This window comes from Benincasa hispida, chromosome 1, assembly GCF_027475165.1.
Source record: "Benincasa hispida cultivar pf3 chromosome 1, pf3_genome.v1.1, whole genome shotgun sequence".
In the NCBI taxonomy this organism is placed as follows: Eukaryota; Viridiplantae; Streptophyta; class Magnoliopsida; order Cucurbitales; family Cucurbitaceae; genus Benincasa; species Benincasa hispida.
This window is the reverse complement of record NC_143478.1, coordinates 69,122,072-69,144,862: the sequence shown is the minus strand read 5'-3', so window position 1 is coordinate 69,144,862 and position 22,791 is coordinate 69,122,072. Positions and strand designations below refer to the sequence as shown.

The window sequence follows — 22,791 nt, the reverse complement described above, 5'->3', positions numbered from 1 at the left end:
GGGGGCTGCACAACCTCAGACACAGCCTCCAGTGACCAACCCTGGTCATTCAGGTACCATAGGGATCGGAACAGTTGCTCAATCATGTAACCCTCAATCTTTTAGTTTCCTTGTTGAAGGGAATGAGTTATGGATTCTAGATTCAGAAGCGACCGATCACTTGACTGGCCCATCCGACCGATTTCTCTCATACTATCCAAGCGCTGGAAATGAGAGGATTCGAATTGCGGATGGGTCCTTCGCTCTTGTTGTTGGAAAAGGCAGACTGTCACCATTTCAGGGATTAACTCTGCAAAATGTCTTACATATGCCCAAAATTTCTTACATATGCCCAAAATTTCTTACAACTTATTATCAATAAGTAGAATAACAAAAGATTTGAACTGTAGAGTTGTCTTCTCCCCAGATACTGCTTTGTTTCAGGACTTGAGCTCGGGGAAGACGATTGGCACTGCCGATATGACAGAGGCCTATATTTCCTTTCTGAAGATGCTTCCTCCAGAAGCTTGTTTAGGACTAGTCTTTTATCTTCGTTTACTATGTCTGAAACAAATTATTTATTGTGGCATTTTCGTCTTGGACATCCTAGTTTTCAATATATGCGATATTTATTTCCTCATTTATTCTATAATGTGAATGTTTCTTCATTATCTTGTGATGTCTGTATACGTGCTAAACAACCTCATGTGTCGTTTGTTTCTCAACCCTATAAACTTACCCAGCCTTTTCACTTGGACCACAGTGATGTTTGGGGTCCCTCAAGCATCTCTACCTTGTCTGGTAAACGGTGGTTTGTAACTTTCATTGATGACCATACCCGACTTACATGGGTATATCTCCTTGCTGATAAGTCCGAAGTCCTATCTACCTTCAAACAGTTCTATACCACTATATTAACACAGTTCAACACAAAGATTGCCATTCTTCGGAGTGACAATGGTCGTGAGTTTGTCAATCACACCTTCCAGGAATTCCTAGCGTCAAAGGGGATCATCCATCAAAACTCGTGTGCATATACTCCTCAACAAAATGGGGTGGCTAAATGGAAAAATCACCACCTCATTGAAGTTGCTCGTTCCTTGATGATTCCAGCGTCTCTCCCTTCGTACCTGTGGGGAGATGCAGTTCTTACTGCAGCTCATCTCATTAATAGAATGCCTTCACGAGTTCTAAAGTTTCAAACTCCTCTTGAGTGCTTCAAAGAGTCCTATTAGTCTATCCGTCTTATTCCTGAGGTTCCTCTTCGTGTGTTTGGGTGTACAACCTTTCTTCATACTCATGGTCCACACCGAACTAAGTTTGCTCCACGAGCTCAAAAATGTGTGTTTTTCGGGTATCCTCTTCACTAGCGAGGCTATAAATGCTTTCACCCATCTTCCAGAAAATATTTTGTCACTATGGATGTCACGTTCCTTGAAGATAAACCGTTCTTTCCCGTTAATCATCTTCAGGGGGAGACCACGAATGAAGAGACTAACAGTTCCACGTACTCCGTACCTATTAGCTTCAATCTTGAGCCTAGTCCTAATATTTCTGGACCCAGTCTACCTAGTCTTGAGCCTAACTCTGCTCCTGCTGTTCCCGTGTCGGTCCTTCCTACTAGACAAGTGCCCTGGATAACGTACTATAGGAAGAATCTTAGAAAGGAAATTCAGGAAACCCCTGGTGTTCCATTGGAAAGTGTCCAAGCATCGGAACCAGCTCAGGTTCAAGATCCTGTTGTTTCAGAGGAGATTCTTGAAGAGAAGTCTGGGAACATAGAAAATGATGAGACGAGCTCAGAGAAGGTTGAAACTTCAGGAGATAATGAGGTGCTGAAAGATCCTCAAGAAGATGCAGAATTGTCTCAGAAGTCTGATACTGAAGAGAGACAGACGAAAACTGACAACTATGATACCACTTTGGATATGCCAATTGCTCTGAGAAAGGGAACTAGGTCATGTACAAAGTACCGTTTGCATAGTTTTTTGACGTATAGTAACTTATCTCCTGGTTTTAAGGCTTTCACTACTCAGCTGGATGCTCTAGCAATACCTACCAGTGTACATTCGGCCATGGAAGTTCCCGAGTGGAAAGCAGAGCTCTCGATGCAAATAAGACTTGGGAGTTAGTAGCTCTCCCTAGAGGTCACAAAACAGTTGGTTGCAAATGGGTGTTCACAGTGAAGTATAAGTCTAACGGAACACTCGAGAGATATAAGGCCAGATTAGTTGCGAAAGGGTTCACTCAGACGTATGGGATTGATTATTCAGAAACTTTTTCCCTAGTGGCTAAGTTAAACACGATTCGTGTTCTTCTATCTGTCGCCGTAAATAAAGATCGACCCCTACATCAACTATATGTAAAAAATGCCTTCCTAAATGGTGAGTTAGAAGAGGAAGTTTACATAAGTCCACCTCCAGGTTTCGAAGCTAAGTTTGGGAATCATGTTTGCAAACTCAGGAAGTCTTTATATGGGTTGAAGCAGTCCCCTAGGGCATGGTTTGACAGGTTCACCGTGTTTGTTAAGTCCCAAGGGTTTGTTCAGGGGCATTCTGATCATACCTTGTTTACCAAAAAATACCCTTAGGAAAGATTGCTGTATTGGTAGTGTATGTTGATGACATCATCCTATCAGGAGATGACACGACATAAATTGCTAAGCTAAAACAAAGGATGGCAGGTGAATTTGAAATCAAGGATCTTGGTAGTTTGAGGTATTTTCTCGGGATGGAAGTGGCAAGATCAAAAGCAGGAATATCTGTATCTCAGCAGAAGTATACTCTGGACTTGTTGAAGGAAACAGGAATGATTGGATGCAAACCCATTGACACTCCTATTGAGGTCAATAGCAAATTGAAAAGCATTTCGGAAGGAGTTCCTGTGAATAAGGAGCGGTATCAACGCTTGGTAGGAAAACTGATTTACTAATCTCATATTAGGCCCGACATCTCCTATGCTGTGAGTGTGGTAAGTCAGTTCATGCAGAGTCCATATGAGGAGCACATGGAAGCTGTGACTCGAATTTTGAGATACCTGAAGTCCAACCCTGGGAAGGGCTTGGTGTTCAGAAAACATGACACACGGAGCATCGAGGCATATCCTGACTCAGATTGGGCCGGATCTGTGACTGATAGAAAGTCAACCTCAGGGTACTGTACCTTCGTATGGGGAAATTTGGTAACTTGGCGGAGTAAAAAACAGGGCGTAGTGGCCAGAAGTAGTGCTGAGGCAGAGTATAGAGCTATGAGTCTGGGAGTGTGTGAAGAAATCTGGATGCAGAAAGTTTTATCTGATCTTCACGAGAGTAGTCTGGGGCCCATGAAGCTGTATTGTGATAATAAGGCTGCCATCAGTATTGCGAATAATCCCGTGCAACATGATAGAACCAAACATGTGGAAATTGACAGACACTTATTAAAGAAAAGTTAGACAACGGAGCTATCTGTATTCCCTATGTACCTTCAGTCCAACAGGTTGCAGATGTTCTTACGAAAGGGTTATCGAGACAGACGTTTGAAGCTTGTATTAGCAAGTTGGGTGTTGCCGATATCTACGCCCCAACTTGAGGGGGAGTGTTGAAATACGTTGAATTAGCCCTAAGGGCATTTTTGTAATTTATACTATATTTGCTAAATTAGGGTTTCATCTCATTCTATTTATATCTGAGGTTGGGGTCTATTGTAGTATGACATTTAAAAATAATAAGTCCTTTTCTATCGTGGTTTTTCTTCCCTGAATTAGGGGTTTCTACGTAAACTCCTTGTGTCGTTTTCTTTCTCTTCTATTTCAATAGTTTTTAAAGAAATAAGGTTTGAAAATCAACAGGGGGAAGTATAGCATCATGGGGATCAACTATGAGGAGGAGAAGCTTAAGAGATGGTCGAAGTTGTTAGGGTGTGAGGTTGGGATGGTCGGAGTTGGTAGGGTGTGAGGTTGGGATGCTTCCCTCATCCAATCTTGGCCTACCTCTCAGGAGTAATCCCAAGGCGATTGCTTTTTGGGATTCGGTGGTGGATGAGGTTAGGAAGAGATTAGCGTCTTGGAAAAAAGGGTATTTTTCTTAGGCTGGAAGACTTACTTTGATTATATCTATTTTGTCTAGCCTTCCTATTTATTTTTTCTCCCTTTTCAAATCCCCTTGTAGGGTGTGTAAGAGTATGGAGAAGTTGATGCACGATTTCCTTTGGGAAGTGGTTGAGGAAGGAAAAGGAAAGGGCTCGATTTGATTAGGTGGGAGGTCATTGAGAAGCCTATTGAAAAATGGAGTCTTGAGATTGGAAATCTGGAAATCTTAGGTTTCGTAACAAGGCTTTACACACTAGGTGATTGTGACGCTTCTATTTCGAGTCCAACTCTCTATGGCATAAGATTATTGTAAGCAAATATGACCCCATCCTTTTGAGTGGTTGTCCAAGGGGTCTAAAAGGTTTTCATCGAAAACTTATGGAACTTGCAAGGATATCTCGAAAGAGTTCTTGCCTTTTGTGGAGTGTTAGTTCAGTGCATGGTGGGGGAGGGGAAGGATACTTATTTCTGGGAGGATCAATGGGTGAGCGAGATGCCTCTTTGTGACTCTACTATTTGTCGGTTTTTAAAAACCACTTTGCTGCTGGCTTTCTTGTGTGGTCAGGGAATTCATGCTCCTTCTCTTTCGGGTTTAGTCATAATTTTTCTGATGGGGAGACGATGGATGCTGCTTCTCTTCTTTCTTTGCTTGAAGAATCACTCTTTTAGGCATGAGAGAAGGGATGTGAGGGTTCAGAGACTCAATCCTTTGGAAGGGCTTTCCGTGTAAGTCCTTTTTTTAGAGTCTTGTGGCCCATTCTCCCTTGGTCGTTTTGGTCTTTTTGGTCATTTGGAGGATTAAGATTCTTAGAAAAGTGAGATTCTTCACCTGACAAGTGTTACATGACCGTGTGAACATGATGGATCGTCTCTCTAGGTCATTGCTTATTGCCGTTCTCATCCTTTGTTGGAAGGCGAAGGAAGATCTGGATCATATTCTTTGGCATTATGAGTTTGCTAGCTCAGTTTGGGATTGTTTCTTCTAGGAGTTTGGCTTTTCGTTTGCTCGTCAGAGGGGAGTTGTTGCTATGATCGAGGAGTTTCTCCTAGGGGGGAGAAGAGTCCTTTTCTGTGGCTTGCAGGGGTGTGTGCGATTGTGTGGGTTTTATGGAGGGAGCAAAATAGTAGGACTTTTAGGGGAGTAGATAAAGACCCTAGCGAGGTTAGGTCTCTAGTTCGCTTTCATATTTCTTTGTGGGCTTCGGTTTCGAAGACCTTTTGTAATTATCCTATAGGTGATTTTGCAAAGTTGGACTCTCTTCATGTAGGGAGTTGCTTTTATGGGCGGGGTGTTTTTGTTGCCCTTATTTTCTTTCATTTTTTCAAAATGAAAGTTGTTATTCTTATATATATAAAAAAAAAAACTGTCTCAAACATTTCAATCTTCTTTTTCTCTACTGAACTGTGGGATGGAAAATTGCTACTTTACAAGGTCCATACCAATTATAACAAAAGTTTCATGTATTAGTCATCTGAAATATTTGCATGAGTTATCTTATCTGCTCATAGCTCCTGATCTCCTTGCTCAAATTGTTATGTTGTTATAGTCTCTTTGGTTTTATTTCTCTTTTTTATTTACCTTAGCATCTTGTTTCCAAGTGTATGTACTATTATCTTGCCTTGTTGCTTTTGGACTTGACCACCTCTCTTAAAATGCGAGAATAAGTGAGTGATATTTATTGAAATAGGGAAAGAAGACAACACAAGGAGTTTACGTGGAAAACCCTAATTCAGGGAAGAAAAACCACGGTAGAAAAGAACTTATTATTTTTATGTCTTGTTTACAATAGATCCAACCTTAGATATAAATAGAATAATGTGAAACCCTAATTTAGCAAATATAGTAAAAAGACAAAAATGCCCTTAGGGCTAATTTAACGTATTTCAACACTCCCCCTCAAGTTGGGGCATAGATATCGGCAAGACCCAACTTGCTAATACAAGCTTCAAACGTCTGTCTCGATAACCCTTTCGTAAAAACATCGGCAATCTGTTGGACTGAAGGTACATAGGGAATACAAATAGCTCTGCGGTCTAACTTTTCTTTAATAAAGTGCCTATCAATTTCAACATGTTTGGTTCTATCATGTTGTACGGGATTATTTGCAATACTGATGGCAGCCTTATTATCACAATACAGCTTCATAGGCCCAGGACTACTCTCGTGAAGATCAGATAAAACCTTCTGCAACCAGATTTCTTCACACACTCCCAGATTCATAGCTCTATACTCTGCCTCAGCACTACTTCTGGCCACTACACCCTGTTTTTTACTCCGCCAAGTTACCAAATTTCCCCATACAAAGGTACAGTACCCTGAGGTTGACCTTCTATCAGTCACAGATCCGGCCCAATCTGAGTCAGTATATGCCTCGATGCTTCGTGTGTCATGTTTCCTGAATACCAAGCCCTTCCCAGGGGTGGACTTTAAATATCTCAAAATTCGAGTCACAGCTTCCATGTGCTCCTCATATGGACTCTGCATGAACTGACTTACTACACTCACAGCATAGGAGATGTCGGGTCTAGTATGAGACAAGTAAATCAGTTTTCCTACTAGGCGTTGATACCTCTCCTTATTCACAGGAACTCCTTCCGAAACATTTTTCAGTTTGCTATTGACCTCAATAGGAGTGTCAATAGGTTTGCATCCGGTCATTCCTGTTTCTTTTAACAAGTCCATAGTGTACTTCCGCTGAGAAACAGATATTCCTGCTTTTGATCTTGCCACTTCCATCCCTAGAAAATACCTTAAACTACCAAGATCCTTAATTTCAAATTCACTTGCCATCCTTTGTTTTAGCTTAGCAATTTCTGCAGTATCATCCCCTGATAGGATGATGTCATCAACATACACTACCAACACAGCAATCTTTCCTAAGGGTGATTTTTTGGTAAACAAGGTATGATCAGAATGCCCCTGAACAAACCCTTGGGACTTAACAAACACGGTGAACCTGTCAAACCACGCTCTAGGAGACTGCTTCAACCCATATAAAGACTTCCTGAGTTTGCAAACATGATTCCCAAACTTAGCTTCAAAACCTGGAGGTGGACTCATATAAACTTCCTCTTCCAACTCACCATTTAGGAATGCGTTCTTTACATCTAGTTGATGTAGGGGCCAATCTTGATTCACGGCGACAGACAGAAGAACACGAATCGTGTTTAACTTAGCCACTGGGGAAAAAGTTTCTGAATAATCAATCCCATACGTCTGAGTGAATCCTTTAGCAACTAACCTGGCTTTATACCTCTCAAGTGTTTCGTCAGACTTATACTTCACTGTGAACACCCATTTGCAACCAACTGTTTTGTGACCTCTAGGGAGAGCTACTAACTCCCAAGTCTTATTTGCCTCAGGAGCTCTCATTTCCTCCATTACTGCGGCTTTCCATTCGGGAACTTCCATGGCCGCATGTACACTGGTAGGTATTGTTAGAGCATCTAACTGAGTAGTAAAAGCCTTAAAAACAGGAGATAAGTTACTATAGGTCAGAAAGCTATGCAAAGGGTATTTTGTACATGACCTGGTTCCCTTTCTCAGAGCAATTGGCATATCCAGAGTGGTATCATAGTTGTCAGTTTTCGTCTGTCTCTCTTCAGTATCGGACTTTTGAAACAATTCTGCATCCTCTTGAGGATCTTTCAGCATCTCATCCCTTCCTGACATTTCAACCTTCTCTAAGCTCATTTCGTCATTTTCTATGTTCCCAGACTTTTCTTCAAGACTCTCCTTTGAAACAATGGGATCTTGAACTTGTGCTGGTTCTGACGCTTGGACACTTTCCGATGGAACACCAGAGGTTTCCTGAATTTCCTTTCTGAGATTCCTCCTATAATATGTTATCTAGGGCACTTGTTTAGTAGGAAGAACCGACACGGGAACAACAGGAGCAGAATTAGGTTCAAGACTAGGTAGACTAGGTCCAGGAATATTGGGACTAAGCTCAGGTTCAGGAATATTCGAACTAGGCTCAAGGTTGAGGCTAATGGGTATGGAGTACGTGGAATTGTTAGTCTCTTCATTCGTGGTCTCCCCCTGAAGATGACTAACGGGAAAGAACGGTTTGTCTTCAAGGAACATGACATCCATAGTGACAAAATATTTTCTGGAAGATGGATGAAAGCATTTATAGCCTCGCTGATGAAGGGGATACCCGACAAACACACATGTTTTAGCTCGTGGAGCAAACTTAGTCCGATGTGGACCATGAGTATGAACAAAGGCTGTACACCCAAACACACGAAGAGGAACCTCAGGAATAAGACGGGTAGACTGATAGGACTCTTTGAAGCACTCAAGAGGAGTTTGAAACTTTAGAACTCGTGAAGGCATTCTATTAATGAGATGAGCTGCCGTAAGAACTGCATCTCCCCACAGGTACGAAGGGAGAGACGCTGGAATCATCAAGGAACGAGCAACTTCAATGAGGTGGTGATTTTTCCGTTCAGCCACCCCATTTTGTTGAGGAGTATATGCACACGAGTTTTGATGGATGATCCCCTTTGACGCTAGGAATTCCTGGAAGGTGTGATTGACAAACTCACGGCCATTGTCACTCCGAAGAATGACAATCTTTGTGTTGAACTGTGTTAATACAGTGGTATAGAACTGTTTGAAGGTAGATAAAACCTCGGACTTATCAGCAAGGAGATATACCCATGTAAGTCGGGTATGATCATCAATGAAAGTTACAAACCACCGTTTACCAGACAGGGTAGCGATGCTCGAGGGACCCCAAACATCACTGTGAACCAGGTGGAAAGGCTAGGTAGGCTTATAGGGCTGAGAAACAAATGACACGCGAGGTTGTTTAGCACGTATACAGACATCACAAGATAATGAAGAAACATTCACATTATGGAATAAATGAGGAAACAAATACCGCATATATTGAAAACTAGGATGTCCAAGACGAAAATGCCACAATAAATAATTTGTTTCAGATATAGCAAACGAAGATAAAAGACTAGTCCTAAACAAGCTTTTGGAGGAAGCATCTGTAGAAAGGAAATATAGGCCTCTGTCATATCGGGCAGTGCCAATCGTCCTCCCCGAGCTCAAGTCCTGAAACAAAGCAGTATCTGGTGAGAAGACAACTCTACAGTTCAAATCTTTTGTTATTTTGCTTATTGATAATAAATTGTAAGAAATTTTGGGCACATGTAAGACATTTTGCAGAGTTAATCCCTGAAATGGTGACAGTCTGCCTTTTCCAGCAACAGGAGCGAAGGACCCATCCGTAATTCGAATCCTCTCATTTCCAGCACTTGGATAGTATGAGAGAAACCGGTCGGATGAGCCAGTCAAGTGATCGGTTGCTCCTGAATCTAGAATCCACAACTCATTCCCCTCAGCAAGGAAACTAAGGGATTGAGGGTTACCTGATTGAGCAACTGTTCCGATTCCTACGGTACCTGAATCACCAGGATTAGTCACTGGAAGCTGTGTCTGAGGTTGTGCAGCCCCCTCAACTGATTCACCCACTAGAGCACGTCTAGATTTCGACTTGTCATTCGGAGGGCGACGTTTACCATTTGGAGGGCGACCATGCAATTTCCAGCACTGATCCTTCGTGTGCCACTGTTTTTTACAATGCTCACAAACTGGGGGTGTTTTACTATTCTGCTTGTCACTATCAGCTCCAGCGGACTTCACCCCGAAGGCAGCTGACTCTATAGTGGTAACACTTGGCCCATTCATTGCACTCGATCTATCTTCTTCCAATCTAACTTCTGAACATACCTCCATGAGAGACGGAATTGGTTTCTGCCCTAGTATTCTACTGCGAACTGTATCAAATTTGGGGTGTAGCCCGGCAAGAAAATCATACACACGCTCAACCTCTTCTATCTTGGAGTATTGAATTCCATCTTGTGGGCAGGTCCAGATGATCTCCCGACATAGATCCATTTCTTGCCATAACAATGACATCTTGCTGAAGTATGACGTTACATCCATGCTCCCTTGTTTGCATTCGTGAACCTGTTTACGTAGAGTATACAGGCGGGATGCGTTCTGACGCCTCGAATATAACCTTCGGACTGCATCCCAAATATCTCGGGCAGTGGCTGAATAGAGTAAGGGTTTCCCGATTTGTGGTTCCATACTACTAATTAACATTGAGCGGAGCAAAGAATCCTCTGCCTTCCAGACACGTTCTTGAGGATCCCCAAGATTCGGTCGTGGTATCTCTCCAGTTAAATATCCAAACTTATGGCGTCCCTCAAGAACCATTTTAATGGTTTGGGACCAAGAGAAGTAATTTTGCCCATTCAACTTCTCTCCTGTGATCATTCTTGCAGAATTTCCAATTGTTCCAGATAAAAGATTAGAAGTTGGAGTAGGAAACATTGATACCGGATTTTCTGAATACATCGGGGAAGAATCATGGCCATTCAATCGGGCTCCCAGGGCGACCATCTGTTGCTGAAGACTAGCTAATTGTTGTTGGAGTTCCCCATGAGATTCAGATCTGGAATTTTTCTGTCTAAATACCATGGGATTTTCTTCAATGGACTCACCCATTCGAAACTGGGGCTGAACTGGATATACATGAGGAAGAGGCTGTCCACCATGATACTGTGAAGAAGCTACTGCCGGAAGTCCACCAGCGGCAAAGTTCTGCAACCCGTGACCGGCGCTGCTCCCAGACGGCTGTGATGGTGGGTAACAGACGAACGGCTCGGCAATCTGCTGCGAAGCGGAAGAAATCGCTCCGATCTGACCCGACCCGGCAGCTGGAGCAAGCCCATGACCGTCTGGTGTAGATGCGATTCTGTGCGACGCCGAGATACCTACCGGCTGTAGATCGATCGCATGCGCCGGCTGGAGAACGTGCGAGGCTGAGACGGTTGTGTGCGAAGCTGAGGGTCCGATTGGTTGTGACCCGATCGCGTGCGCCGGCTGGAAGGCATGACCTTCCACCACCACCTGCTGTTCGGCTGGAAGGATCCGATCGATGGTGTTCAGTTGGAACGGCTGAGACTGGAAGCTAATCGGCGCGCCAGCTGGAGCAATCCCACCACCTGCTGTTCGGCTCGCCAGCTGGATCTGTTCGGTTGAGCCACCTGGGATGATGGTTCGGAGATAGCGGTCAACCGCTGCTTGAATCATAGCCTCATTATTCAGCGTACCTTCACCTATCAAGTTTGATGACTGAGTTTCTTCTACCGGGGCTAGGGTTTCATCACCTTGCTCTGATACCATATTGAAATAGGGAAAGAAGACAACACAAGGAGTTTACGTGGAAAACCACCCTAATTCAGGGAAGAAAAACCACGGTAGAAAAGAACTTATTATTTTTATGTCTTGTTTACAATAGACCCAACCTTAGATATAAATAGAATAATGTGAAACCCTAATTTAGCAAATATAGTAAAAAGACAAAAATGCCCTTAGGGCTAATTTGACGTATTTCAACAATATTTTCATGGTTCTGCTGTCCCTTTGCTTTCTATGTTAGAACATATTAAACTATGATGGATCATTTTTTCTAATACGATTGTTTAATATGTACTTTTAAATGATGGTGGTTTTTTGCAGATTGAAAGTTATGAGAAAAAGCATTATGAATTTTCTCACTCAATTCGAGAGCTAAGGCAGCATCAAACCAACAAGGTGAGGAAAAACTGGGTTACGATTTTAGATACCCGTCAAACTGGGGATGGTTTTCAATTTTAGAATATGCATGTTCATATCTTTATTTGCTTATGTAGCTTAAATTCCTTGCATATATAAGCAGCAGATGCTCTCTTACTTTAACCTATTGCCTCCAATGATGATAACGGCATAACTTATGTTTTGGACAGGTCACAGCTTTTGGAGGTGATAGAGTCATTCAATTATTACGTGCAATTGAGAGACAACATAAAAGATTCAAGAAACCTCCCATTGGTCCAATTGGTTCCCATCTGGTTAGTAGCAGAAATCAGAAACTAAATTATTGGTATCTTTTGTTTCTTTACGCCATCACCTAGCTAATTTATTATTAAAGAAAGGAATGTTTGGAGGAAATGTTCATCTAGATGACATGCAGGGAGGATTTTTTGTTTGTTACCTTATGACATCTGTGAGGGAAAATGCAAACTAAAGAGGTGGGATTATTGATTTATGAAGTCAGGGGAGTCATTGAAAACTTTGTAATATCATTGTAAACGTTTTTCTTGTTTGAAGAAGTTGGGCTTTCTCCTGAAAGATACAAATTAATGTGTATTTCTTTCAGTCATGGCCACATGGATTGGCTTCTTTGCTAATCAATATGCGTTTCAGAATTGGTGTGTTACTGAGGTCCTTTATCTCTGTGAGATTGTTCTTTCTGGTGGCAGCAGCTTACTACTGTTTATTGATGATTTGATTATTTTCTGTAGAATTTGGTCAATGGTGACATGTGGGCTCCTGCTGTTGAAAGTGCCATTGGGAGGTTGCTCAATGCTTTCATTGTGACTGATCACCAAGATTCTCTTCTTTTGAGAAGATGTGCAAATGAAGCTAATTATAGGCAACTCCCAATTATCATCTATGACTTTTCAAGACCAGTGTAGGTGGAGGAATTCTTTTTCTTCCCTGCTCCCTAATGATCTTTGGTTTGACCATTAAGTTTATCCTTTCCCATGCTCTCACTTCTTCTTGTAGGTTAAATATTCCAGCTCACATGCTTCCTCAAACAAAGCACCCGACAACCCTTTCAGTCGTTCATTCTGAAAACCATACTGTCATCAATGTTTTGATAGATAAGGTAATTCTCGTGTTTTAAGTTTTTTTCTTTTGCTTATTCATTTAGGCTACCTCCTTTTGTGCACCCCCTCAGGTTGTTGATAATTGAGAAATTATGTGTTGCTCTATTCTATAACCATGACTCTTGCTTCCTAGGGTGATGCTGAGAGGCAAGTGCTTGTTAAAGATTATGATGTGGGTAAATCAGTAGCATTTGACCAACGTATCTCAAACCTCAAGGAGGTCTTTACATTAGATGGATACAAAATGTAAGCTGAAATATTAAATTCTAATAATTTTTTCCTGCTTCTTCTATCATTTTCACTTCTGGGAGCACGTTTGATAATGGATAGTGTGTTTTGTATACAAAACTATGAATTCCTAGTGTTTAGAAAGTGATTACATAAAGCATAATAATGTTATAAGAGTTCGAAGTTCACTCACAGGTTTGTTTGTTCTTACCATAAATTAATTGATTTTCATTTGAAGAACTTTATGAACTTGAGCTAATAGTTATATTTCAGTTTTGCAAAAACTCTCATGCCATTAGATAACATGGGGTTCCATCTCAAAATCAATTGGCAATGAGAGAAGTAGCTCATCTATCTTATAAGGAGTGCAAGGTCCCTTGATTTTTCCCATGTGGGATTCTCACCGCACCCCCTCAAGATGGTGCATCTTTTGGGTTCACCATTCTTGATCGAATCATAATTTTTCTTTCTTGGACCGAATACTCGTTTGGGCATTACGGGCTCTGATACCATATTAGATAACATGGGGTTCCATCTCAAAACCAAATGACAATGAGAAGAGTAGCCTGTCTATCTTATAATGAGTGTGAGGTCCCTTGATTTTTACAATGTGGAATTCTCAACATACACCCTGAGACTTAAGGAATGGATTATTGTTCATTTTTGTTATATATGATATTTTCTCATTGGTTTATTCCAAAATTTGCTTCTAGAAACCATACACTTGACAAGAAGTCAGTTAAAAACTTCATAGAAAAGAGACGGCAAATAATTAATTTTCAAATGAGGGGTACAATTCCAGTTTAAGATGAAGATAAGCATTTACTAATGCAATTGACTGGAGGTTAAAAAATTGGGGATAGTAAATTCTCTTTATTGTAACAAAAGTATTAATTTCAGGACCTCCTACTTTGGTATCATTGTTAAATCACCGATTAACCCAAAAGCTTAAGCTGATGGGTTAAGGTAAATTTAATTATATCAATACCAATAAAAAAAAATACCATTTTCTTTTTGTTTACCTTTATAATGAACCATCGAGGAGATGGGTATTAAAAATGAAAAAGAACCTTAACTTTAAGTGATCGTCATAGACAAAAATGCAAGAATAAGAATATACATTTGTTAGGCTTAAGTCTTAACTGTCATCCTACAGCATTTGGCTTAAGAATATTTTTTTCCCTCTATGGTATGGAGTTATACGATATGCATCATCTTCCAGCTCCAAAAAGGAGGAGAATCTCTTCTGACAGCTGAATCCTTACAAGAAGGACCTCAATCAAGAATCTTTTTCAGCAGATGAAATCAGGACAAAATTTTCCCTATCGTTTCCTGAATGTTAGGGACAAGAAAAGGAGTTGGGTCTCAAGGAACTGTAGTTAGTTAAATTTTGACTTTTTGCGGATGGAGATTTCTGCAGACTTACATGAATCCATGTAAAAAGTGATTATTGTTAAATGTGTTTTTGTTTGTCATGCGGTAATTATTGATCTAAAAGAATTCATCATCATTTCTTTATAGGTTTTCTCGAGGTTCTGTTCAGACAATTCTTCCCCCAGTTAGAAGACCCAGAAGTGGCAGACTTTGTAGTTCCTTTGAAGACCAAATTAAAAGTCTTGAAAAAGATGCATTGAATGTAAAGCAAGAAGCTGAACAATGTAGGAAGAGGAAGAGACTTTCAGAAGAACAACTCCGGGATCTTGAAGACAACCTAAGCAATGCGAAGGTATTCTGGTTTGCCAATGACATGTATTATTGTAATCATTATTTTGTGTACTTTGGTCCTTGGTTATCTATTTTTCCTGTTTGGTTGGATGGGAGGTTCACTGTGATTTGTTTTTTAGATGGAATAACCGAAGTGCAGTCACTTTCTACATCATGGATTGCATTTATTGTTGCTTGATTCTGTGTGTCCAGATCCAAGTCATGAAATTCTCAATTACAGGAAAGAATTTAACCGATAAAGGTTAGCTTTGGTTGACTTATTGATAAAAATAAGGCAAACCATAGCCAACACTACTGTAGACTAGAGACAGTTAAAAATTCCAAAGTAGGTCATTACACTGCAAAGTTGATGGAAGATTTTCTTTGGAGGCAGATGAGAGTGCTGCATATCATTTCTTGAGAGGTGGTATCTTTCCCATTTGTAAACAAAGGCTTTGGTGTTGGTAGTCTTTGCAGAAGAAACAGATCCTCTAGTGGAAAATAGTAGTGGAGATTTTTCTTGGAAGTAATTCCTTAATTAAATTAATTAGTGAAAGTAAAATTGGGTTTCAAGTAAATGGTGGATTTGGATCTTTTCTGTGAGAAATTCTCATGAACATCATTGAAAGTGATGAAAAGAGAAAACGAAAAACGAACACACAGTTTATGTGAAAAACCCACGATTGAGTCTTATTTTTTATTATTGGTTTGATACACAAAGTACAAGAGAACAGGCCAAATAAATAGATAATGGGAAGTCCTAGGGTATAAGAAATTACTAAAAAACCCCTAGGGCAATATGCTATTTTCGACAGAAAGTAATTCCCTAAGGTTTTACTTGTTCTTCCATCTTCTGAACGACAAAGTTCTTACAATTTTCTTTCTTCCTTTCTTTTCTTTGTTGATGGAAGACGGTCATTTCAGTAGCATAATGAAATTGTCGGTCTTCTTTTTGAGATGCTTCATCCTCTTATTTTCTTGTATCCATTTGGTTGAAGTTTATTTCCTTACGATCTTGAATTGCAAATTATCAATAGTTTGAGCTAATCTTTTCTTTTATTCGGGGTTGTGGTTTGGAGATTTGTCTTGAAATTACGACCTTACTTGAATAGGATTTGTTCTATAGGTTGTACAACTGTGTCCTTGAGTTCTAAGGACTTGTCTTGGAATTATTATTTCTAATGGATTTAGTAGTTGCATCCTTTTAAATTTTGGCAAATGTTCAATGAATTAGATTAGGTGTACCGCAAATGAATTCACTGTACCTTATCTTGGAAAATACCTTGCCAAAGGATCCAGCAAGTAGCATGAATAAAATTCTCCAAAAGGGCCTTTGTTACGAAATTAGTAGGGGGATGGATTTTGAGTGTATTAAACAGTAGCTGTTGTGGGTCCTTTTGGTATGGCCTTGGTCCAGCCAAAAGAGTGACGAATGTAGCCCCCAAAATTTCGTAACAAAAACACATCCAACTAGGAGATGTCCTTGTGTTTCTGTAGCTTTTTTTTGCAAAATATTTTTTTATCATGCCATCATCTGATTCTTTGTTATTATTTTTTTTTTTTGAAGAGGAAGTGTCGGAGTGCGGAACGGTTTTTTATGTCCAAAAATTTGGAGCTGCAAGATTTACGGAAGTCTCAAGTTGCTGAGGCTAGTTCATTGCCTTCATCAAATGTGGATGAGCTTCATCAAGAAATTTCTGTAAGATCTGCTTGTAGCATTTGTGTTTTACGTAACATATGTGCAAACAAATTTACCATCACACCTGTCAAAGTATGTGGATGTTTTTTCTTAATTACATAATTCACGAGGAGATGCAAGAAAAAAAAATCATCTTAATTGCATAATTCTTTTAATATCATTGTATTCTTGGGAATGATTACCAGAAAATTGAAGAGGAGATACAAGAGAATAAGTTGCTTCTGGAAAAGTTTCAAGTTAGGATGAAAGAAGCGGAAGCAAAGGCAAAAGATCTTAAAGTATCATTTGAGAATCTCTGTGGTACGCAGGCAGTGATTTTGACATTCAGATTCTTCATAAGTATCTTTCTTTATCTTTTTTTCTTATTAAGTGATCGCTCCTCTTCTCTCTCCACCAATATATATATATATATATATATATATATATAGAGTCAGCAAAAGGAGAAATTGATGCATTTGAAGAAGCTGAGAGAGATATGTTGCAGATTGAACGAGAACTGCATTCTGCAGAAAAGGTTATTCCTGCTCTACGGATAGTTCATTGAAAATTTTGCTGCTCATTATTAGTTAATTAATGTATAAGAATATAAAAATGTCACAGGAGAAGGATCATTATGAAGGTATTATGACTAACAAGGTCCTTTTTGATATTAAAGAGGCAGAGAGACAATATGAGGAGTTTGAGCGCCATCGTAAGGTAATTATGATCTTATACTACGACATGTACACTACCTATTAGTCTACAGCATAGCATGATCAACTTTTTGTTCATGCAATGACATGATGACATCACAATTGCAGGAGAGCTACAGTAAGGCTTCAATAATATGTCCTGAGAGTGAAATTGAGGCTTTAGGTGATTGGGATGGGAGCACACCTGAACAACTCAGTGCACAATTAACAAGGCTAAATCAGAGACTTAATAACGAGACCAGACGGTTTTGACATTAACTCATTACTTTATTTTGAAAATGCCAAGCCTCAATTATGATCAAGATATACTAACCTTTTAGTCCCTCCCAGATGTTCTGAATCTCTTGAAGACCTGAGGATGATGTATGAGAAAAAGGAGCGTACAATTATAAGAAAACAACAGACTTATAAAAGTTTTAGAGAGAAGTTGGATGTGAGTTAGTTGATTTTTTTCTCTCCTTTGACTTTCATGGATGTTCTATCTGCCTATGAATTTTATACTTTATTCTTTGACATCTTATTTATGTTCTCGTGCACACACATATTCCTATTTTGCATTACCTTAAGTTTTGTGGTTCTAGAAATCTTGCATTCTTCTCTTGATTGTCGATTAGTTTCAAAACTAGGAATAAAATGCGCACACACTATAAATCTGACCTTTTTGCATTTAGATGCCCACCTTTTTTTTTCAATGGCTTAGTGGCTGCCTAAAATGTTGATATTGTGGCAATCAGCTTGTTGATGATTGAGTTCTGATGACTGAGTTTTGTTGTGAGAGTGAGCCTGAGGATTCTCTCCTCCTTGGTTTTCTTTGTGGTTCACAGGAGGCTGGCAAATGTCTTTGAATACGTTCTATCGAACAGAAGTGGTTTAGATTAGAGTTCGATGAAATATTTAAAGCAAGTAGAGTGTATTTAATGGAGTTTGTATCTACACAATTTTCTACTTTGCCCCCGAAAGTGAAGAAGTCCCTATCGATTTCTACAAAAGGAAAATCTGCGATTCCTTTCTGACCATGTACCCCATAAAATGCTCGTAATGAAATCAAACCATTAAACTTCAGCTTTCTCCTTGAAACGATGAATAAGAAAGAGAGAAACTACGGAATCAAATAGAACTATACCAGTTTTTTTATTTTGTTTTGTTTTGTTTTTGGTTTTTTTTTTTTAAGGAAAAAAGGCACTAAACTATCCAAAAGAAGAGAATTATAGTTGAAGTTTTTCTGTCATTGATTACATTGCATTCTGTAGGATATGTAATTGTAAGCTCCGCTCCCATTATGAGAAAAATCCGTTTTAGTAAGACCACTACAAAAACTTCATTTTCAGTTTAATCACAAAGCTAACGGATGAAATGGGACTTATAGTGGGTTGACAAATAGCACAAATCTAGTTGTATCTAAATGCGAACTTTTTTTAAGGAATCATTATTGTTTTAAATGAAATGATGTCAGAAAATGAAACTAGTTGCATTAGCTGTTAATATTTAATAGCGTACTGTCAAATTGCATTTTATTCTGTTTAAGACAGGATGAGCCCCTAAACCCTATTTATGTACTCTGTAGTCTCCAAGAAAGTATTCTTACTTGTAACCTACTCTTGAATTAAATTACAGGCTTGCCAGAAAGCTCTTGAGCAACGGTGGAACAAGTTTGAAAGGAATGCTAGTCTTTTGAAGCGCCAATTGACTTGGCAGTATGAATTTCTTTTGCACTCTCAAAGATCTTCAGTTTGTTGTCTTTAACATTTGATGATATTAGTTAAAGTTTGTTGGACTTTACTTGACTATGATACATTTGTTCAGATTTAATGGCCATTTAAGAAAAAAAGGGATCAGCGGACATATAAAAGTTAATTACGAGGAAAAGACCCTCTCAGTTGAGGTAAGCCCACTTAATGGATTTCATGGAATGAAAAGACATCTTTTCCACCAATTGTTGTGGATTTTTTTTTTGGGGTCTTTTCCCCCCCACTTTAATGGTTTCCAATCTAGAAACTTCATATTGATTTATGTTATTGAAATATGCATTTCTTCAATACTCAACAGGTGAAGATGCCCCAAGATGCATCCAGCAGTTCTGTTCGTGATACCCGTGGACTTTCAGGTTTCTTTTTCATAAATTGACAGCATAATATCCATTTGGTTTGGTTTTTCTGTATGGAACATCTTAGCTATAGTTACTTAATGCTTTGCCTAATGATTTTCGGTTTCTACTTTCAGATTGTTAATACCTCTAATGGTTTATGCATTAACCTGTTTACGTGCCTCCCTCAACTTTGTTGAATGTGGAATTTTTTTTGAGATGTCTATTAATCTATGTATATATAGCTTACATTGAAAGATGATGGTTGCGAAATAATGAAACTGAACGATATTAGGTGGAGAACGATCATTTTCAACACTATGCTTTGCTTTGGCGTTACACGATATGACTGAAGCCCCATTTCGAGCAATGGATGAATTTGATGTGTTTATGGTGAGCTACTGTCTCATTCTTGTCATCCTTTTTATATTTCAATTATATTTCTGATATGGATGGCCACAGAGAATGTTGTCTAAAACTTATATTTGAAACATAAAAGAGTTGAGTCTTTTCACAAGCTTCCCAATAAGTTCACAGGACGCTGTAAGTCGGAAAATTAGCTTGGACACTCTTGTGGATTTTGCATTGGCACAAGGCTCCCAATGGATATTTATAACGCCGCATGATATTGGGTAATTACAGAGATTAAATCTTTTGAGTTTCACTTAGTATAGTTAATGATGTGATCTTTAACTGCATATGCACAAATTTCTCACTTCTCTTAAAACTATGCATAAGTATTGAGACACTTTACGTTTGGGGATCTAACTACAGCATGGTAAAACAAGGAGAACGAATCAAGAAGCAGCAAATGGCAGCTCCTTGATCATGATGTTCTTGCTGGTGAGAGCTCAATCTGTTCAACGATTTCTGTATGATTCCCATCTTTTTTTGTTCCAATATATTTTCAACTTATTCATCCTTCTGGATAATTTACCATCTTTTATGTATATTCTCCATATTCAAACCAATTGTAGAATTAACGGTCATATCTATGAGAAAGTAGAGAAGGACAATTAATAGGTGAAAGGCAAAGAAACGCTCTTTTTGTATAGGCTTAATGTATGATGTACTCAACATGGTTATAATAGAAGTAGCTATTTCGGGAAACTTTGAGATTAATGTTTCTATTTGTTCTTGTTGTTTCTTTTACGGTTTATCTTTGTTTGGAATGAAAAAAACAAAGTTAAATTGCAAGTTTAGTTCCTAAACTTCTAAGTTTTTGCTAATTGGTCCTTAAACTTAAAAAATGTTCAAATTTGTTTTCTTTACTTGTTCTTATAAGAACTTGTTAGACACAAATATGTAAGATGAGGGACTAAACTTGTAAATAATATCTTGAGGGAGGGAGGGAGAGAGGGAGAGAGAGAGGGAGATTATTTTGGTATGGAGTATAAATAGCTACATGCAAACTCGTACAAATTGCTCTGCTTATGGCACCTCATTTCACTGTTGGTTAGTTTTTTTTTTTTTTTTTTTTTTTTTAAAAAAAAATAATTATATATATATATATATATATATAACTGAATCTTATTTCGAAAAACAAGAGTCAATCAGTGAGGCCTCCTTTGATAACCATTTGATTTTTCATTTTTTGTTTTTGAAAATTAAGCTTATATCCTCTCAATTTTTGCAATGATTTCCATCTATGCTACGTAAAAGAGTCGAATCTAAGGCAAACTCCAAAAGAAAAAAAGGTTTTTAAAAACTACTTTTTTTAGTTTTTAATACTTGGCTTGGTTTTTGAAAATATCGGTAGAAGGTAGATAATAAAACAAGAAATTTAGAATTGAAATTGGTGTTTATAGGTTTAATTTTCAAAAACTAAAAAAATAAAAAAAACTAAATGGTTACCAAACGAGGTCTAAATTATGCAAACTTTATTTTTTTTCTTGGAACATGAGTGTTGAATTTATAAAAAACTTATGTCTCGTTTGGTAATTATTTAGTCTTTGGTTTTTGAAATGTAAGATTGGGTTGAGTTAGTTTTGTTCTTGGGTTGGGTTGGATTGGGTTGAGTTAATTTTTTCTTTTTTAATTTTGTCAAGTTGGGTTGGGTCTCGGGTTGGTTATACATACATATAAAATAATATATATATATATATATATATGAATATATATATATACACGTACGTATTTCTCTATGTAAATTTTGACTACTTTGGATCAATGAATTTGTAAACTTTTAATATTTCTTTTTTTAAAATTATTATAATGTTTGTCCTTTTTAAAGTTTGTAATAAATATCATCGATGTGAGATATCTAGAATTTAATAAATGAATTTTGAGATTTTAGTTATTAGTCATGTAGATAAAAAATATCCTCAATCCAATTCATGTACACTCCTAGGGCCACCAATTTGAACTCATTCACTTTTGAAAGATTTAAAAAAAAAAAAAAAAAAGTGTCATAGAATTCTTTTTTTAGAAACTATTTGCTTAAATCTAATATTTACAAATACAAACCAATTCATTATTTGATATTCGATGACTTGTCAACGGAAATTTATTTTGACTTTCTGTTCCCTTTCACTCTCAATGATGTGATCCAAGACTTCAAATTTTGGGTCCCAAATGGTTGAAAATAATATTTGGATTTAACGGCTAATTAACGGTAATGTGACACTTTACTCCTCATTACAAAACAAAACCTAAACTCACATCGTTTTGAGTTTTATTTTAACTTTTAATATAGTCTTAAGCTTCAAATGTTACAATTTTACTTTTAAAATTTAATTTTTATTTTATTTGGTCAATAAATTTTAAAATTTACACTTTGAATCTCAGTTTTTCAAAATATTCACTTTTCCAATTTTAGTGTTCATGACAATTAATTAATTTTAAGGAAATTAAAATAAATATTAATTAATTAAGTTTTACTATTCAAACTAAATTTAAAATTTTAATTCATTTTAAAATGTGAGTATTTATTGGAAAAATTAAAGTTAAAATTGTGGATTTTGAAACATATGACTAAATTGAATCAAAACTCAAATCTCAAAGGTAAAATCGTAAAATTTTGAAATATAGAAACCAAGTTGAAATCAAACTCAAATTTAAATAAAACTGTAACATTTTGAAACCTAATCATCAAATAAAATTAGATCCAAAACTTAAAAGACATTATTTTGCTTAAAATTATCTTTCTTCATTTTCAACTATATATAATTGAATCTAGATCTAAACTTTGGTTCTCAGGTATAAATAAAAAAAATAGTAATATTTACTTATTTATTTATTACTTATTAGTTATCATTTAATTTTTCATTCCTACTTTCACGAGCCCTTAGACTATCATCTTTTTTTATGTTGACTATATGACCTTACAATGTGATATAATTTTTTCTTTATTTGAAAGAAACGTGATACTAAATTTTGTTGACATATGGACATCTTTCATAGATATTTTTATATGTTAATAAATCGAATATCGACATTGAATTGGAATTGACATTCCTATTATATCATAGAAAAATCACTAAAACATATAATAAATTAACAAAATGTCATTAATATGAATATAATATAAATAATAATAATTTTAACTTAATTGCTAAAGTGGACTTGATTAAGTGGTATTGGTATGACCATCGTCC

General features: G+C 37.7%; 1 protein-coding gene across 3 annotated transcripts in view; it reads left to right on the top strand.

Annotated features, from left to right (window-relative positions):
• LOC120083235 (structural maintenance of chromosomes protein 6B-like) overlaps window positions 1–20,305 on the top strand; it is a 34,499-nt gene extending 14,194 nt beyond the window's left edge. For 2 of the 3 annotated variants that reach the window (XM_039038913.2, XM_039038905.2), the window contains 18 exons: window positions 11,597–11,671; window positions 11,863–11,967; window positions 12,421–12,590; window positions 12,686–12,788; window positions 12,923–13,035; window positions 14,539–14,743; window positions 16,289–16,420; window positions 16,606–16,720; window positions 16,849–16,934; window positions 17,021–17,116; window positions 17,221–17,357; window positions 17,443–17,545; window positions 18,727–18,806; window positions 18,916–18,994; window positions 19,159–19,216; window positions 19,491–19,588; window positions 19,733–19,827; window positions 19,970–20,305. In XM_039038913.2, the coding sequence (XP_038894841.1) occupies window positions 11,597–11,671; window positions 11,863–11,967; window positions 12,421–12,590; window positions 12,686–12,788; window positions 12,923–13,035; window positions 14,539–14,743; window positions 16,289–16,420; window positions 16,606–16,720; window positions 16,849–16,934; window positions 17,021–17,116; window positions 17,221–17,357; window positions 17,443–17,545; window positions 18,727–18,806; window positions 18,916–18,994; window positions 19,159–19,216; window positions 19,491–19,588; window positions 19,733–19,827; window positions 19,970–20,021 (1,902 nt within the window). In that variant the 3' untranslated portion in view covers window positions 20,022–20,305. Of the gene's footprint in view, window positions 1–11,596; window positions 11,672–11,862; window positions 11,968–12,420; window positions 12,591–12,685; window positions 12,789–12,922; window positions 13,036–14,538; window positions 14,744–16,288; window positions 16,421–16,605; window positions 16,721–16,848; window positions 16,935–17,020; window positions 17,117–17,220; window positions 17,358–17,442; window positions 17,546–18,726; window positions 18,807–18,915; window positions 18,995–19,158; window positions 19,217–19,490; window positions 19,589–19,694; window positions 19,828–19,969 lie in introns of all 3 variants that reach the window. The other variant, XR_016530405.1, reaches the window with a different exon arrangement.
• The last annotated feature ends 2,486 nt before the right edge of the window (window positions 20,306–22,791 follow it).